Source organism: Mustela erminea, chromosome 19 (assembly GCF_009829155.1).
Source record: "Mustela erminea isolate mMusErm1 chromosome 19, mMusErm1.Pri, whole genome shotgun sequence".
NCBI classification, from domain to species: domain Eukaryota; kingdom Metazoa; phylum Chordata; class Mammalia; order Carnivora; family Mustelidae; genus Mustela; species Mustela erminea.
Genome location: NC_045632.1, coordinates 33,757,206 through 33,776,507, shown reverse-complemented (window position 1 = coordinate 33,776,507; position 19,302 = coordinate 33,757,206). Strand labels below are relative to the sequence as shown.

The 19,302-nt window shown below is 45.5% G+C and overlaps 1 protein-coding gene across 4 annotated transcripts in view; it reads right to left on the bottom strand.

The window, feature by feature from the left end:
* Positions 1-1,500: 1,500 nt before the first annotated feature.
* NUP93 (nucleoporin 93) overlaps positions 1,501-19,302 on the bottom strand; it is a 110,262-nt gene continuing 92,460 nt past the window's right edge. For all 4 annotated transcript variants that reach the window (XM_032323987.1, XM_032323988.1, XM_032323990.1 and 1 more), the window contains 14 exons: positions 14,929-15,061; positions 13,323-13,480; positions 11,961-12,126; positions 11,599-11,692; positions 10,660-10,851; positions 9,956-10,082; positions 9,770-9,842; positions 9,437-9,481; positions 7,737-7,853; positions 6,841-6,959; positions 5,885-6,002; positions 5,357-5,440; positions 4,716-4,844; positions 1,501-1,763 (listed from right to left, as the gene is read on the bottom strand). In XM_032323987.1, the coding sequence (XP_032179878.1) occupies positions 1,653-1,763; positions 4,716-4,844; positions 5,357-5,440; positions 5,885-6,002; positions 6,841-6,959; positions 7,737-7,853; positions 9,437-9,481; positions 9,770-9,842; positions 9,956-10,082; positions 10,660-10,851; positions 11,599-11,692; positions 11,961-12,126; positions 13,323-13,480; positions 14,929-15,061 (1,666 nt within the window). In that variant the 3' untranslated portion in view covers positions 1,501-1,652. The remainder of the gene's footprint in view (positions 1,764-4,715; positions 4,845-5,356; positions 5,441-5,884; positions 6,003-6,840; positions 6,960-7,736; positions 7,854-9,436; positions 9,482-9,769; positions 9,843-9,955; positions 10,083-10,659; positions 10,852-11,598; positions 11,693-11,960; positions 12,127-13,322; positions 13,481-14,928; positions 15,062-19,302) is intronic.

The following is a 19,302-nucleotide window of genomic DNA, read 5'->3' as shown; positions in this document are numbered from 1 at the left end:
TGAAGGACTTGAGCCTCCTCTCGGTGGCACTGTCACAGATCTGTCTGTAAGGAAGATCTAATATTTAAAAGCAGAACTTGAGGTCACACTTTATGCAAAGTCCAGAGTACTCTTGTTGTAAAGCACTGTAGAAGCAATTGTAGAGACTTGTTTAAAAGATAACTCAGCACCTATCAACAGGGTACAACTTGCTACATCAAGTCAGTCTCCTGTGGGGCTCATCTTCTGAGACTTTCTTAGAGAAGCTCAACTGGAGGCAAGTGCTCTAGGGGGAGCAGGTGGGACAGGAGGCAGGCAGACGCAGCCCCTGCCGACCCTCAGGCCACGTCCTTGATGGATCAGGGATTTCAAATGATGAAGAGCAGATGGTCTCATTATTATTCTGGGAAAGATTTAACAGTTTCCCAAAAGGCAAGCTAACAATTACTTTAACCACTACAGGACAGCGAGGGTATCCATGCCCCGTGATGAGAGAGAAACTTCTCTCCAGGTGGAAAAGCACCTTTGGAGACTCTGGGATCTTAATATCGTCCTGAGAGTGCCGGCCTCAGGAACAGTTGGTAAAACCAGCTCAGCTGACCGCTGCCTGATTTCCTGCAGCTCGCCTGGCCCATACAGGAACAGTCATCCTTCTCTCTAGTTCAGTACGCGGTTCAGGACTGGTGGCGGGAGAAATAGAGCCCATGATGGGGGACAACCTCTGCTCAGGGACCAGGCACCCTCAGTACTGACGCCCAACAGTGGCCGGATTCCGTACATCCGTATTCAGAAAGCAACCTATGAGCTCACCTGGCCGGTGGCCCTCCTGAGTGAGAAAGTGGGAAGGATGGGCTGTCCAAGTAGAGAAACCGACCACCAGAGAAGGGAAAACCGAGCTCTGTGAGAAGTCTTCTGGAAGAGGGGAGTGCACAGGCCCGCGCAAGCGCCTCAACAGGGCAGCTGCGGAGGGAGAAGCTCCGAGGCCTGCCCTTCCTCACACTCTAGCTGAAATACCTGTGATGCTCCTCTTTAGAAAAGTGGTTTTCCTACGTCTGTTTCCATCTCCAGTGGGATTTCTACAGAACAGCAAACTAATTAATCCTGGAATCAGAGCAGATGATTTGGAGGATGGTTTTAGCCCCCCTGGACCCCAAGGCACACCCAAGAGAAGACAGGGGCATGGAGCTTGTTAGTTCACACGGATCCTAACTTGCCCAAGGCTGATGGTGGCTTTCACAAATGAAAACGTAAAAAATGAACCGTGACCCTGCCATATGGAATACTGGGTCTAAACAAAAGCAACTCCCAAAGGCTTCATTTCCTTGCGCATTTTGGGTGAATTTTTAATCATTTAAGGTCAACTTTAACCAAATCACAGATGCCTATATAAGCCTATCATTCTCTGGCCCAAGCACTAGTGAAGACATTTCCACCCACACAAATAAAAAGTTTTAAAAAAATGTCAAAGTAAAAACAAAACAAAACAAAACAATGAAAATAAAAGAATGTGAAAACAAATACAAATCAAAGAAATTTATTAGTGCTGACAAAAATACATAATACAAAACAAAACAAAACACAACAGAAACAAAACCAGAAACTCCACCCCAGTGGGCCCATGCGCCTGAGGTACTGACAGTGTGCAGTCCCAGAAGCCCCTCAAAGCATGGCACTTAATTCATGAGGACCTCCATCTGCACCAGCCTTGCATTGGTGTCCCCAGACGTCCGGTAGGGTATCATCCCAGCAAAGGTGATCAGGGCTCGGGCTTGGCTTCGGAGTTGCTGAGAGAAAGGGAAAAGAAGAGAAGAGTACTAATGAACTTCCAAGTCGGGGCACTACCTGGGGAGCAACCACCATGGTCTTCCATGTTCTACCCCTTGGTGTCAGGGCCAGATTTACCCTCAACTGTCACACAGCCCGCACGGTGTAGAGGAAGCAAAGGTTGTCCGCTGGGGCCCCAGTTCCCAAGTCCTTCTACTAAGTAAAAGACAGACGTGGTTGCCAGGCAAGCTGTCTCGCCTGCCATGTGCGACCGTCTCTGGACACAGCTCCGAGCTTCAGTCGGCCCGCTTTACTGCTCTGCGTCTCTCACTCTCTCCTGGCTGGTTTCTGCCTACCTGCCTCCGATCTGAGGTTTTCAGGCCCCCACAGAAGTATCCAGTCCCATTCCAGCTCTCTTTCTCTCCTGCTTCTTCCCTTTTCTTTCCTTTCACTCCTCTCATTTGCTCTCTCCTGACATAAGTGCTGGGCCCTTATGCTGGGCAATAATATTCACGAGATTCTTAGATGTCCCAGGAGGGAAAAAGATTTTAATTCAGGTAATTCCAGTAACAAAAAAACAAGACAAAACAAAAAGGGATAACTTTCACTCCGATTTGCAAATGATAAAACACTATCTCTGGAATAAAGAAACTTAGAAGAACAGCTTCAGGTTGTCTCCTGTTGAGACATGTTGCATGCTTATAGCAGCAAAAAAGGAGATCGTATCTGGAGTAGAAAGGGAGAGTCTACAAACACCTTTTAGACCATTAACATGACTTTTAAGGAAAACCCAAGGGTCACTTACTAGGCTTCCTAAGGATCATATAAGAAGAAAAACTGAAAGCCAAGGGATTTTTGCCTGATAACGTAAAATAAACTGACAACAAGGATATGTCTTAATTAATATCCAAACCAAAAGAAATGTTTACTTTATGATGAAGAGTACCCATCAGATTTTCTTTAAAAGTGTATAAAAGGGGGCGCCTGGATGGCTCAGTGAGCTAAAGCCTCTGCCTTCGGCTCAGGTCATGATCTCAGGGTCCTGGGATCGAGTCCCGCATCAGGCTCTCTGCTCAGCAGGGAGCCTGTTTCCTTCTCTCTGCCTACTTGTGATCTCTGTCTGTCAAATAAATAAATGAAATCTTAAAAATAAATAAGTAAGTAAGTAAGTAACAGTGTATAAAAGTGTATGAGCTTTCATGCCTGATTTGGAGCAACTTTACATAAACTTTACAGGTGTTCAGCAAAGGGGCTCATCCCCTTACCAGGCAGCTCTGCACAGTAAGTCAGGAAGCCACTCCTTGGGCAGCTTTTACACAAAAGTCTCTTCTTGACCCTACTCATCCCTATCCCTCACAAAAAAGGAGTAACGGGTGAGAGGAAGACAGAATGGCTTTATTCGCGATACTTAAAAAACTAAGTGCCTAAAAAAGAGAGATTAAGACACACAGAATGTGAGTTCAGCTGGTCTTGAAACAGTTCCTTTCAAATGTGGGACAAAGGCCTGCTAGGCCACGGCTCTACTCTGCAGCAAAGCCCTCCTCTGGCCTGTGGGCAGCACACAGAGCACCAGAAACGCCCACCACTTCAACACTCGCCTGCCAAGGTCCAGGCACGGTTGAGCCCACTTATTTCATGAGGATCTCCTGACATTTACTGTCAATGTGCTTCAGGCTCCTGCCTGCCCAAGGGTGGATGGCAGACTGGCGGCTGCCTCGGGGCACGCATGGATGGGCCTACCACCAGCGGACCACTCCGAGCACCGCTCTCCACGCTGCTGAAGGTGCAAAGTTCCGCCCTCACTCACTAGACGGCAGTACAGTGACGACAGTGCCTGTGGAGTCACAGCTGAGAGCCCAGACACCCTTGGAGGTAGAAGACTAGATGGGGAGGTCAAGGGAAAGGGACTGCTAATTGAGTCAAACACCTTTTTCTTTTCATCAAATCAACCGGACAACATATACCATGAGTTCCAGGCCTCTACCCGGACTTGGCTTGACCCTCAGGCAGTGGAAAGGGACACTTCCAGACACGGCTCCTTGACCTCCCCCTGAGGGGACCACAAAAGCAAACTGCTTCCTGACTCCTCAGTTCCCTCAGCTGTAAAATGGGGATTAACAATTGCTACCATTGAGACCTCTCTGAGGTCACTGTAAGGCTCAGAGGAGAACAGAAACAAGGGTTTGCATCAAATTCGTGTGTTGGCTGGCCAAAGTACTTATAGTTCTGGGGAAAGTGCTAAGACTCATAAAATAACCTTCCTATTTTAAAATGCATAGGACATTCCTATGGAATCACTACAAATTAGTATTCTGTTTGATTTTTTAAAAGGTGATATCAGTCAGTTGATTTCGGCTCAGGTCATAATCTCAGTGTCATGAGATCGAGCCCTGCATTGGGCTCTATGATGAACACGGAATCTGCTTAAGATTCTCTCTCTTGGGGCGCCTGGGTGGCTCAGGGGGTTAAAGCCTCTGCCTTCGGCTCGGGTCATGATCCTGGGGTCCTGGGACCAAGCCCCAAGTCTGGCTCTCTGCTCAGCAGGGAGCTTGCTTCCCGCCCCCCTCTCTCTCTGCCTGCCTCTCTGCCTACTTGTGATTTCTGTCTGTCAAATAAACAAATAAAATCTTAAAAAGAAAAAAGAAAAAAAGATTCTCTCTCTCTCTCTGCCCAAGGTCACCCCCCTCAACCATGGCTTACATGTGTGCTCTTCAAAAAAAAAAAGAGTGATATTGGCAGACACCTGCCCCCCCCCAAACCTGCTTTACCAAAAAAAAAAAAAAAGCTTAAGAGCAGCAATCCCATTAATGTTCAATTTCTTCGGAGAGACTCCTGACAAAGGGTTTACCCAGCTGCTAAGTGTAAGGAAAAGGAGCATCTGGGGTCAGGAGCAAGCATCTCATGAGGTGCCATGGACGGCAGACCAGAAAGGTGGTTCTCAGCGATGGTTCTGATCCATGCTGGGATCTTACAGAATCACGGTCCTCGATGACTCGCTGGGGCCTGGATGCCGAGGATGGACTTGTCCCCTTGAGCCTCTTAAATTGTGTGAATAAGATGTTCATGGTGGCAAGAAGTACTTCTGAGAGGTTGTGCCTGATCTGCACAGAGAAAAACACATAAAGTAAAGGAAAAAGAACCAAGTCTTGGGGACAAGGAAAAGTGTGTGTGTGTTGGGGGAGAGGGACACACTTCAGGCAGGCCTGGGCACACCACTTTCCATAGCTGCCAGGTAGAGAACTACAGAGTCACCAAAAAGTAGCCAAAGGCACTGAAATGTCAAGTGTGAGAGCAAAACTCAGGCAAGGCTGCTCTGGTGAGGAGCAGGTTTTCAGGCCCCCACAGAAGTATCCAGAACCAGAAATCTGTTCCCCCGAGAATGTCTAATCACTAAAGCAACTGTGTTTTCTGAGTCAGGAATTTGGACAATAATCTGATGGGGACAGGTGAACTCACAGAAAAACCAACCCAGGATATCTGAAATTGGACTTGCCTTTGAAAAGTCAGTCTAGGTGGTTACAAGGACTCTTACCATTATCAGCTATATTAAAACAAAAGCTTTCAGCAGAAATGGAGGAAAAAAAATCCATAATGCAGGAAGAAAATGACTCACTTCATCACTGAAATTTCTGAAAGCAGCCACTCTCTCTTCCACACTTTCCTGATTCAGGGGCACCAGCTTCAAACGATCAATTATCTGTTTAAAACAAAACGCCACCAGCCGCATATGATAGAACCATCACAGTCATTTCATCTCCTTAAACACAGTCAACAGCAAACATGTTATAAAGGGCTTCTTAGTAGAAAATGCTGCTTCCCCACCACACAAAGGCTTTGATTCTAATTTGCTAACTTAATTCCTAATCTCATTTTCTGAGGCAATTACAAAATTCAGAGATTTCAAGTTACTTTCAGAAGCCTCTGTTTTCAGACTAATGGGGAAAGGAATAAGGGAGAAAAGAGGAAGAAAAAAGAGCAACACAAAAATTCCCTTCCAATTCCTAGGATCATGCTTGTCTTCTTTGCTTAACAGGCAAAGAATGTGGTAACATTTCCTTTGTTTTAAATGAATCCCATGAAGTGTTTTGAATTTCCAGGGCAAATATTAACCTGTACTTCAAACACCCCTCTTGAAACTTACATCAAAGGCTCTGTCGATATGACCACTGTGATACTCATCAAAAAAGGTGATCAAGTCCAACAGAAGATAGAATGTGGAGTCCACAAATTTATTTGCACTGATTCCCTGAGCCCTATACCTGAAAGACAAAAGGGACAGGGGTAATTATGAATTTCTGCGCAACTTCTAACTTTAGAACAGCATTTGAAAAGTGTCAAAATCTATTGAAATCTCTAGATGAGGTGAATTAAGGAGTGGAAAGTAGTGTTTCTTTTCAAATGGCCAAGAAGTTGACAGTGGATTTGCAAAGAATCCATCTATAAATATTCTGCATGAAGCACACTTCTCTGGCCTCAGCCCCCACCTCAAGCATCCAAATCTCCAGAAAGGATGAGAGGTTCTGATGGGCCAAAAGCCCAGCAGCTACCACTGAGGGGCTGTTTATTAAATGAATTGTTTGATAAGGAGTGTTCTTCTGTGCTCCCCCAGGAAAGCATCTCCAACCCAATTTTCTCTGGGACACTTTATCAGGAGTATCTGTAGAGGGCACAAAAAGTAATGACTGTTACCTCAGCCTGGGAGTTCCATCAGTTCAAGTCCAATAATCCAGTTATCTTACCAAGGAAGGAAGGTACCTTCTTAAACACTGGCCACTACCACCTCTAAGAATTCCCTATTGAGCCATCGCTAGCTTTGTCCCAGAATGTCTTAGAGACGGCTGTTAACAGGCAATAGAGGAGTACAATGCCTAGAATTAAACCCTTAGTGCAGGATTAGAATGTTGAGATGTGCTTTCATACCTGCTTTCTGGCAAAACTCTAAAAGTCTGATAGTGGGAAAACAGGAACTCTCAACAGTCCTGGAGGGATGGAAAGTCTCTGGGAGACTACTTGATGTGACTAGTAGAACTGAGGGTGCATTTGGTGGGCACTGTCACTGGGCCCCCGCAGAGCCTCAGAGCCAGCTCTCAGCCTTACCGTTCCGCAATGGAGAGTGCCATGTTCTTCAGCCTCTCCTTGTTGGACTGTGGTGCGCTGATCTGGGGCACGACGGGGCTGAGTAGCTTATTCATCAGCTCCAGCACCTTGTCAGCATTCTGTCCAATTGTTTTAAAATTAAAGAAGGAATTGGTTAAATCATCAGTAAAAGAGAAAAGGAAAAACAAAATAACCTGAAGAAGGAACTTTCTGATATGATGGGTAAAAACGGTTCTGTATCTTATTCTGGATGATGGTTACAGATATATACCCACGGAAAATTTGCCAAGCTGTACACTTAATGTTTGTATATTTTTCTACATCTTAATTAGAACCCAATCAAAACATCTTTAAATTTAAGAAAATGAATTATAAACCTTCTTTTGGCCTACTTTTCTCAGTTTACAAAAAAAAAGAACATAATCTTTTTTTAGGCCACACAATGATCAGCAGTCACCATATGTTCTTAATGTCGAAATACTTATTCTAGTTCTCTCAAAACGCCTCAGCTGTCATTTCCTTCCTTAACACACAGTGTTCACCAGCATGTCTGTGGCTACCAGAAGGGTAAGCAGGAAGGCATTTTCACCCAAAGTTTCACCATCGAAATGTGATGGACGTTTATTCTGCTGCCAAATGAGACTAGAGCTCACAGCCTGCAGGATATCCTTGCAATATGTTACTCCTGTTTGGCCAGAAATACCTTATGGGCAGAAATAATTCTGTAAAATGGGAATTTCACCCTGACCAGATCACTAGCTGCCTAAGCACTAGGAGACAATGCCTCAGCAGGACAGTGGTATGGTATAGCAGTGCATCGTCAAAACGTTTGTGCATTTAATGCCCAAAGGCTGACAAATCTATTAAGTAAGGAGAAGGAAAAGGGCACATTTTACCTTGGCAAGGTCATAGAGCTTTGCTGCTTCTTCAAAAAGTCCTTTATTTTCTGCCACGGAAGCAACTTTGTTGATAATAGGCTTTGTGTCACTAGTAAACTTATCTATGACTCCAGGCTGACAAGACAAATTATGGAGGGGAGGAGGACAGGAGCACAGAGCTGTTATTTTAAACACAGAGAAGCAGTTGGGATCTGAAAACTACTTTTACTGAAAATGCTCGCCCTGGGCAATGCATATATGTCATCAGCTAGACTCTGGCTTTCTTGAAGATGTAAGATCCTATTAAACACATGAAAGGAACCAAGGAAAGGACACATGGAGCAGGAGACTCACAGGCAGCACAGAGGAGCCTGTAATAAGACATCTGTGCTTGTTAATTGTCCAAAATGATCCAGAGGATAGGTGAAATAGCCAATGATCTTACATTTGCTGATGAGTAGGCACTAGGTGGAAAAATCAAGAGACTCACATAAAATATCGGAAAGATTTTGGATTTCCTTTCTAAGACAGATGGCAAGAAACTCAGCGCTGAAAAAATATATGGCAAGGGGTGTCAGGATATTTTTTAAAAAGATCACCATCCACAATCACCAGCAGCCAATGGTCAGGAGCATGTAAGAGGCATTAGGAAGCACAGAAGAGCTAGGGTGGCCTCTCCTTCTACAAGGGAGGCAGCACAGAAGAAGAGTGAAGAGCATGGGCTCTGGGGTCAAATTCTAGTTCCCCTTCGTACCAGCTGTGTGATCTCAAGAAAATGAGCCTCTTTCGCCTCCATTTCCTCACTTGAAAAGCACCTTGTTGGATTATCATCATGGTGGCTAAATCAGAAAACACCTGTGCAGCGTTCAGCACAGCGCCTGGCAAATGTCACTGCTCAAGAAGCATGGCCATTGTCACCGGCATGGTCATTGGCCTTCCTTCTGAGCTGGAGAGTGTGAGCCCTGTGAGATCATCCTGAGATTGCTGGGTCCAAGCCACCCATTTTTACCAGTGAGGAAAGTGAGTCTCTGAGAGAGGCCGGTGTCTCCCCAGGGCCACAGGGAGAATGTCCGAGGTGGATGAGGACTGGTTTCTGACACCCAGGCCTCTGCCCCTCCTCTAGGCCTCCCCAAGCGTGTGACGGGGTGCAGGGAATCACTAAGGCTCACAGGCACAGCTGTATCTCTGGGGTCTGTGTGAAGTTCTGAGCCCTCACAACCACCTTCTGAGAGAGGTCAAGCACATTGCTAACTTTGCTATCTGGGGACAGGAGGTGCACTAAACAATTTCTTTCCTTGCATATCTTCTGAGCCAAGAATGGCAGAAATGTGGTCTTCTTGGCTCAAAAAATGGCAGGTATGAACAAATGAGTCCTTGGGACTTAAAAAAGCCATCTAATCAGAGCACCTGGCTGGCTCATCAGAAGAGTGTGTGATTCTTGATCTCTAGGTTGTGAGTTCAAGCCCTCCATTGGGTGTAAAGATTACTAATGACCAAAAAGCTACCTCATCATCAATTTATATATTTTACAGAGAAATACAAATGTGTGTTAAAATCAAGGGCATTATTTGTAGCCTGTGATTTTCATTCTTCGTTTTTTAAACTAAGTAATTTCATTCAGATTTGAATCTTGAGTCCTGAAGTCTAACTACATTCTTTTGACAATTATACAACCCTAACCGCCAATTAACATATCACTACGGGTGCATTTAACCCACCTTTCTACTTCCATCATTCTCTAGTTTCCCAAGGATCATATCGAACTGTGGAGACAAAAAATTTACTCAATTTACTGGGAAAGAATATATGCATAAGCCCCAATTCTCTGGAGATGTAGGAGGGGGAAGAAAAGAGGGGAGGTAGGAAGAGTTTTACATAAACCAGGACGCAGTGAGACTGAATCAGTATTTTCATTATCAGAAACCAAGAAACCCAAGAGAATGGAACCCCACCCCCGACCATATCCAGCACAGCCATGCTGCGGGGACCACACAGTAGCATGCGCATGTGCACTGCAAATTGTGGGTGGGAGAGAAGAGGGACTGACCTACCTCTCGACTTTCTATCACAAGCTCACTCACGCAGCGCAAAAACATGTTTTCTCCTTGACTATCTTTCTCGTCCCTGGAAGGAGACAAAAGCAACATGGTTTCTGGCATGGCCTTGAGGCTTCTGATAGTCCTCAGGATGCCAGAAACCAAAACCAGCTCAACTAAATGGTCAAAATCGAGTTTTACCTGAGGAAGTAGAAGTACTGGAGTGCCTCCCTCGGGTCTGTAGACTCAAACTTGCGGGTGTAGAGCATAAGCAGCCTCACAAAGTTCAGCCGCCGGACGCAGGGAGGGTCGCCGGGCTCGTGGCTGACTGCACCATGGGGGACAGACACGGTCACACCCACACTGCCCCTATGACCCAGAAGCCAGGGGCTACAGGAATCTAAACCCCCAGCAGCATCTAGTCCTGCAGCCTGGCCAACACTTGCCAATAAGCTTCAGTACCCTGCATTCCATTTCTTTCCACAGAGTATGGGAAATGACATTTTACAGTAAATTGCTAGAACACTGGTCTCTGGTTATGGTGTGTGCTATGGGGCGATTGTGCTGCACCGCTAAGAAATCTGCAGGCATTCATCCACATTTTTCTCCTGCCTCTCTTCTGACTCTCCCCTCCCACCCAGGCAGTCATTCACAGAAGGGGGCTGCTGGGGTGTCCAGTTAGGGCCGTAACGGGAACATGACTCCCGACTCTAGGGACTGCATCTTCCACTCCCATTGAACAGGGAGCCTGACTGGCCACAGGGCTGGCACTCTGTACAGTGCTGTCTACAATGCTCCAGAAGGATTCGGACTGTTGGCCCAGATCCCTGCCGGCTGCAGTTACGTGTCTGCTGCCGCCTGATGCGGGGTATGTTAGGGTGACGCCATTGCGGACAAATACTAACGGAGCTGAGCACTCTGTCCCGAGGATTTTAGAAGCAGCTTCAGCTCGAAGAGCACCAGTGCCACGTGGACAGCATGGCAGCGCAGCCGCTCCATGCGGAAGAGGAAAGCAATGGCAGCTTCGAACTGTGCCGTCAGGAAGAGGACTTGGAAGTAGAGGAAGGGCTGCTGGTTCACCGTGAAGTGGGACTCGCCTGCGGGCCAGGAGACAAAGCGGACTCAGGAGTCAGACAATCAGCAGCCCCGATCCCAGGCAGAAGCCCTTGCTGGAGGGATGAAGGGGCCCTGGCAGACACAGTGGACTGCCGTGGGAACCCCGACCTGGCTCCACAACCTTCTCCAGCCTTCACAACACAACTGTCAAGTAGGGTCATGCTGTAAAACCCGGACCACCTGCACTAGGCGGGAGAGCAAGAGAGTACAGGCCCTAAAATGCTACATAAAAGAGGCTGTTGCTCCCCTTCACCCTGGTAAGAGTCACTCAACAAGGAGAGGAAGGAAGATTTCAAAGAGGCTTCCATTCACTCAGATTCACGGGTGTGGGAATTCAACAAATGCTCACTATAGGTCGGGATCTTTTCTTCCCCAAATTCTTACCCAGTAAGGAAGGGGAGCTACTTCCCCCTCATCTGTGCTCAGATACGGACATTACGAGACCCACAAGGAAGTAACAGCCAAGTCCTCGCTGTGTCTGTCCCCGAGCAAAGCTCTATCGGGGCAGTTCAAAGAACTAGGGAGAAGAGCTTATGGTATGTGACTGTATTAGTCACATACACTGCTAAAAGCTCACATGGCCTCTACCTGAATTTAACAATCACTGTTTTGTTGTGTTAGGTTTTGAAGATCCAGAGTTCAGAGATGAAGGACCTTCCCAGAGGAAAGCTAAGTTGTGACCTTAGGGTGACCAGACAGAGAAGGTGGTTCTGTTCAGGATATCTTACCATAGTCTTCCAACAACTGTTTCTGGAACTGTGAAAGCGTGAGTCTGTCTTGTGGGGAGCTGGTGCCGTCGTCATCGAAACACACTTGGTTCAACTAAACCCCCAAGAGAAACACACACATTGGTACAAATTACTTCCTGAGCCAGGCGTGCAGAGCTGTGGCTGCTCGGCAGCTCAAGGCTGTGCTAATGGCCGTGGTGACTAATGGGGAATCAGACAACAGAAAACGGGGTCAGGAGACAGGAAGTCTACTAGCCCTGGAGCCTGCTGGCGTCGCATATTAAGCAGGTACGAGCTGCATGCAGAACGTGAGCAGAGGGAAGGGGTGAATGCCCTGCTCAGGCAAGGGAAGCAGCGCCTGCCTTCAGCCACAGGTAGTCCTCGGTCTTATCAGCTACTTCACTCTGGTTGTCAGTGATGTCACATCTGCCAATGATGCAGTACACAGCCCGCTTGTAGGGGTCCGTGTTGTTCCTGAGGGCCCTGCGGTAATGCAGTCGGAGCTTGTTCTCCGTGGCGGGAGACAACCTAAAGACACAAAGGCAAGGAACACATAGATCCACATAAACACTAAAGACCCTCAAGGGCATCTGAAAGCACCCAAGGCCCCAACCATGTAACAGAGCTAGGAAGGCTTCCTTCACAGACACTGTCCCCAACTGTAGCCCCTGGGTACCACACTATTTTGACCCGCCATGCCGCTACCAGCACTTGCATCTCCTTGCCTACCTACCATCTTCCTCCAGTCAAGACCTTCAGGAAAAGGTGAGAAATGCTGGGGAATTAATATTCCAGCCCACTGTGCAGCAGTCCTCAAGCCGTGACAGACATGAGTGAGCCCTTCCCTTACCTGTCTTAACTCCCCTCTGGCCTCTTCACTCCCTTGTACATGTCAGATCACCTCCCAAATAAACTAGTTACACTCAAATCCTTGTCTCAGGGTCTTCTTCTAGGGAAACCCTAAGCCATGAACCCTGCACTAGGGTTCTCTACTATAAGCAAGACAGGGGCTTATGGTTTAAGATGATCTCTGGACATGGCATTATTGACCCTACCTAAAAATCTACTTGAAAAGTAACTCTAGTACTCCACAGGAGAAAATGGAGTGACCACCATTTTCTCCTTCAGATACATGTACGTATATTTAAAATTGGATTTGAATGAGTAACAACTAAAGTCTAATTACATTAACAAAACCCAGAGAAAAATTAATCCCTAGCAGTTCCTTAATGGAAGAGAACTAAAGACAAACAGAAATAACCCCCTGGCTTAGTTTCAGTGATTACATTTCAAAATTACTAACTTCTCATTCTAGCCTTCGAGTTACAAAGTATGTGGCAACATTTTCATAGTGGGCCAACTGGAAAAGCACCACATGTTAAATGAAGTGGAATACAACAGTTTCATTTTATAAAGCACGCTTGAAATGCCTGGGATCCACAGAGTGGTCAAATCACTCTCCCAACCACAGTCCTTCCCACTGGTACAGAGAAATGCCCAACACACACACACACGTAAGTCTAGACAGCAGTATCAGAATGGTGCTCTTTTAATGTTCTCAACTGCTATTCCCAAGACAGCTCCACTTGCTTTCTAAACTTCATTTTTTTTTCCTAAGCAGGAGCTTATTCTGAGTCATGCACGGGTCAAAGGGCGATGCCAGTGGGGGCCGCCCTGCTGACTCCACATGGCTTCTTCTGGATGCACCATCTCATTCACCATACCTTCTGTCCTTGCTGTTCATGTACTCCTGGAACCAGGTTTTAAACTCTCCCAGCTGGTGCTGGGCTCGGTTAACCACCTGTGAAGCAGCAAACAGGTCCCCACAGCGCATGCAGTAATAAATTAATGCCCACACAGGATGGCCTTCCACCTCTCCATCCTAGAAGAGGAAAGATGCTCAAATAAACAAGCAAACGAAGCTAGCTGGCGGCTTTCTGATGCACTCACCTCTCCTCACATTAAAGTCATTTCAATTTCAAAACAGCCCTGCCAGGTGCGGCCCATTAACAGCATCCTCCCTTCCTGTTTTACAAACAAGGAAACTGAGGCAAAGGGATATGAAGTAACCTGTCCAAGGTAAGCTGGTAAACGCAGTCTGGCTGTAGAGCTTTTCTTCAAGAGCATTACGTGCCCCACGTGACTGACAGCCAGCCTGTGGGTTCAGCATAGAATTCTAGTAGCCAGTATCTGGGTGACATGTTCTGTGACAATTCACAGACACTCATCCTTGCAATCCCCGCAGAGCAAGGGCTGAAGATGTTTACTGAGCAATAAGAGACCATCAATATTGCACTTGAGTTTATAATATGTTCACTACTGAGACCAGTCAGATGGATACTGGCACTCTCAATCATTCCTCAGTTCATCCACTGATTGAGTACTTTGGTTCTGGACACAGTATTAGGCAGGCACTGGGGAGCTGAGAAGGCAGCACCATTCCCAGTCTCCCTGAACTTGAGCTTATCTATCCTCAAACAGGTTTTGTCATCATCTTGGCAGCCTGTGATTACTTTTCTCTCCACTTCTCCCCAACTCCTCCGGACAGGTGGGTCTCAGATTTCCTTTCTCGGTCCCTCAACCACTCCCCTCACTGGACTCTTTATAAAACTGGATCCAACTGTGTCACTTCTAAACCCCTTTGAGCTCTTTACACTGGTACTGCAGACCTACACCTGCTGGCCAGATGTTTGCCAAGCCCTGCCACACGACTGAGATGCGAGATACCCTTTCCTGCCTCCACGTATGTATTCATGCTGTTCCTCCAATTGAAATACCCTTTTCCAAGACCTCTGGCAGATAAACCCCTATCCTTAGAGGGCACTGCGAACCCCATATCCTTTACAAAGATAGCCTCCTCTGTATCCCACCACCCTTGGTACAAAGCTCCAGTTTAGTGCCTTGCACATGGTATAAAAAAATGTAATTCCCCCAACTGGACTAGGAGGGGCTGAACAGTCATATTCTAGGAACTATATCTAACTCCAATCTTTCAGATGTCTGAGCCAGCAACCTCAACAGTCATCCCTGACTCTGCCGGTCACACCCACATCCAAGTCTTCAGTAAGTCCTACGGGGCCTCCTTTCCAAATACATCAAGAATCCAGCGACATCCTGCCTGCCCCCCCACCCGTGTCTTCCCCTGCTCTGAGTTGAGCAGTCAAACCCAGCCTAATACTAGCCTTCCAAGGCTCCTGAGCCTTCCTCCTAGCCCCATACTCTTTGCCATACAGCAGTTTACACATGTCAACTTCATTTTAACTGCAAATGCCTATCTGAGAGAGACTGCTGCAGGTGTATAACTCAACACACAGAGAAAGATGCCAGTACCTGAAGTCCAGGCAAGGGAGCCGGAAGTTTGATGTTCAAGAAACTTCGAACCAATTGGTAAGTCCCAGGCACCCCGCCTAGCTGGGCCTGATGCAAGTTTCCAAAGACAGTTACAAGGGTATAATTCTTATAACTGGAAAAATTGAAAAGAAAAAAGAGAGGTTGAAAACACATATACATATCTGTGTACCCGCTACATCCATGCCATTAGACTGTGCACTGCACAGGCAGGGCCTGGACTTCCAACCTCACACAGAAGAGGAAACCACACATGTGAAGCAAACTGTATCATTTGTTCAGTGGGGAGCAACCCATTGTAAAGATTTCTCATCACTGTGGATACTCAGAAGAGTCCCTAGAGGAACATAACTGTTGGCTTCCAATGCATTAAGGCCTAATATGCAGACTGCTTCCGCTCACAGCTGAATGTTTTGGTGGATTCTTTTAAAATTTTTTATCTTGAAAAATTTCAAACCTACAAAAAATTAAAAGAACAGCCCAATGAATGCTCCTATACCCTTTACCTAGATTCAGCACTGTGAACATTTGTGTACACATTTTTTTCTCTAAGTAGATTATGTACATATACATACATACACACACACATACATATACCACGTTTTTTCTGAACCATTTGAAATCCATAAAAACAAAACAAAACAAACCCTTCTGCAAAAATACAGAAATAAGGGGCTACCTCATCTGTAAACACTGCACCATATATCTCCAAAGAATGAGAACATGTCCCTACCCAACCTCAACACCATTATGACACCAAGAAACCGAAGAGTAATACAACATTATTATCTAAAATATAACCCACACTCAAATTTCCCAGTAACGTCCTTCATAGTGTGTGTGTCTCTCTCACATCCAGGATTCAAGCGAGGAAATGCATGGCACATAGTTGTCCTGCTACTTCCAGTTCCTTTAATCTAGGGCAACCCTACAACCCCTTTTCACAACACTGACCTTTTTTTTTTTTTTTAAAGATTTTATTTATTTATTTGACAGAGAGAGGTCACAAGTATGCAGAGAGGCAGGCAGAGAGAGGAGGAAGCAGGCTCCCCGCTGAGCAGAGAGCCCGATGCGGAACTCGATCCCAGGACCCTGAGATCATGACCTGAGCCGAAGGCAGTGGCTTAACCCACTGAGCCACCCAGGCGCCCCAACACTGACCTTTTAAAAAGAATCCAGGCCAGCTGTCTGGTGGCATGTCCTATAAGCTGGACAATTTCCTCATGATTTGATTCAGATTCAACTTTTTTGCCAAGAATCCCACACAGCAGATGCTGGTACTGACCACGGAGCCCCACCACGAGGCAGGTAATATTCGGTTTGATCACTTGGTTAAAATTGTCATTCACCAGACTTCACTGCTGTAAAAGTAGTACCTTTCTCTTTGAAACTGGTAAGTACCCTGTGGGTAATACTTAGGAGTCATGTGGATATTCTGTTTACCAACAATCTTCTACCCAATAATTTCAGTTTCCTTTGCTGCCCCTACTGAACCAATTATCACACTGATGGTTGCCAATGATTTTCTATCATTCCCTCTTCGCTTATTTGCTAGCATGCATTTTTAAACCCTGCAGATCCCTAAAATCTGTACCGTCTTTAAAGTGCTTCCACACTAAGATGAAATGGTTCTAGTTATAGATACCCAAATGTGGGGTTAATATAATAAAGAACTTTCTAAATATATTTCTTATCCAAAGCAAAACAGACTGACTCAAAGTCAGGTGCTCCATATGCACAAAGATATTCAATACCGGATTAAGTAAAATAACAGAATGAGAGTATGTGAGAGAGACACAGAGAGAGAAACATCTAAATGTCAATTACCGCCCCCCCAAAAAAAGACTCAATGGAATTTGACAGTTACCAAAAATTATACTGACAAAGAATTAAAAAAGCAAACTACATAAAACCACATATTGTACACATTTGGCTCATAAGTATAAAAAGAAAATAAAACAAAATATTCATATATCAAAAAGGGGGGAAAAGGAAATTGAAAAGGTACAGGAGCCTCTGGATGTGGTATAGGGGGCCTCTCCCCTTTCTGCAGGCCTTTTGGCATTTCCCTCAATTTCTATAATAAGCATGTAGCATTCTTATAATGAAAAATAGACAAAATTCAATTTAACAAATGTAGTGGGTTCCCCCATCACTGGAAGTATTTAAAAGCAGAGGCTGGAAAAGAGATTAGAGAACCAAATCCTGTGGCAGCTGGGACAAACGGATACCCACTACAGTCTCTTCTGACTTAAATTAAGACAACCCATGTGCTGATAAAGGCCTAAGTTAAAGAAGCAGTCTGAATTCCTTTAGGGCTTGAGAAAAATATAGCCTCCTGTTTCAAATTTGGAATGCAGCAGGAACAGATCAACCAACCCTGTATTTTCTCAGTTATTTTAAGCCTTATATGTAAAAATCATTTGGGACTGGGTCTACTTTGCCATGCTGTCAGTAGATCTGCATTGGCAAAAATTCTTTTAAAAAGTGAGTATAACTGGAGCACCTGGGTGGCTCAGTCTGACTCTTGATTTTAGCTCAGGTCATGATCTCAGGGTCGTGGGATCAGGCCCCGCATCAGGCTCCACACGAAGTATGCTTAGGACTCTCTCTCTTTCCCCCTCTGTACCACCCCCCAAAACTCACACTCTCTTAAAAAAAAAAAAAGAATATGATCATCTTGAAATAGTCCTTTTATCAAAAGAGAACAATGAATTCTTAAAAAACATGCCTCGGAGCACCTGCGTGGCTCAGTGGGTTAAAGCCTCTGCCTTCCACTCAGGTCATGATCCCAGGGTCCTGGGATCGAGCCCTGCATCTGGCTCCCTGCTTGCGGGAGGCCTGCCTCCCCTCCTCTCTCTGCCTGCTTCTCTGCCTGCTTGTGATCTCTGTCAAATAAATAAATAAAATCTTTAAGAAAAAAAACAAAAACAAAAACAAAAAACATGCCTTGAGGGAGTGATGCCACTAGAATGAAAGGACCATAAGGTTACAATAATTGTGGACAGGAAACTTGCAAGCAGCTCCAGTGCTGCCAAAGGAATTAAGGGAAAAAAATAATTATAAAAAACAAAATTAAATAAGTGAAGTGAAAAGAGTAATAAATGAAATGGGATGACTTACCAGACACAAAACCAAGGAATGCTTGATACCTCTGGTAAAGTCAAGCATGAATGTTAAGGAGTAGATTTACTAAAGAAAAAGTGGTCACGAGCATTCATATACCCATTAAAAAATAAACAACAAAAAACAAACAACCCTAAAGATTCTTATATATTCCAAGAAATTTGGACTCTTTTGCTACATGTAGCAGTACTATAATATAATATACATTAGGATCTTTATGACTGCAGACCAATAACCAAAATTTACATTACAAACATTTAGCAAAAGCCTAACAGAATACTTTATAAACTCTTTTGTACCAACGCAAAAAAGAATAAAAACAAAACAAAACAAAAACATCTGGAGGTCTGGATTTTTCTTAACAAGGGAATGGAAGCTAGTGAGTTTATGTCTGATGGTGTTCATCTCAGGTAGCAACTGTATAATTACTACAGCATTCGGTATAAAAACCTATTCTCTGTGGTACCAATTCTGAACTAACTCAGCTCATTGACAAGGAAATCTAGGACTTTCTAACAAGGATTACTTTGTTGCTAAAGGGCACTGGCAGCTACACAGGCTCACTGGAAAGAGCCGCCATTTAGCAAGTGTATTCAACCCTGCTTTCTCTTTTCCAATGAGCAGAGAGGGGCCCAGCAGCCCGCTCTGAAATAAAGAGGGTCTGTTGCACACTCATGACAACCCCTGCCGGCAAATTCAGAGCTGGAAGGAGTGTCTGCAGGGAGGAAGGAGTGGCACGGGCCCTACCAGTGAAGGGGACAATAGTTAGAGTACAAGAGCACAGGCACAACCCCCTCGGTGACCAATTCCAGTGAGTGAAGAGGTGGCAAAGTGACCCAGGCACAAATCACAGGCATTAGCAGCTGGGAAGGATCCAGAAGCATAGGGATTAACGGAATAGAGCCAGAAGGAAAATAAAGGTTCATGGACTGTTCCTAAGGCGTGAAGGTGGTAATATTGCCAGGTGTAAAACTTAAAATGCTCAGAGAAAACATTAGGGAATAGGATCCTGACCTAAGCCTGTGGCCTAATAATCCTGATGTCTCCATACTGAGGGCCAGAGAGCAGAGAAAGAGAAAATGAAAAGTCTAACAGCACTCCCACTGGCCATGATTTTATACTACTACAGACCCAGCACTGGCAAAGCAGTGCTTCTGAAAGCAGGACTGGCTCTCGCTATGGAGCCCTCAGCCCGAGACTGCGGAAGGCCTGAGAATGCGCTGACTTGTG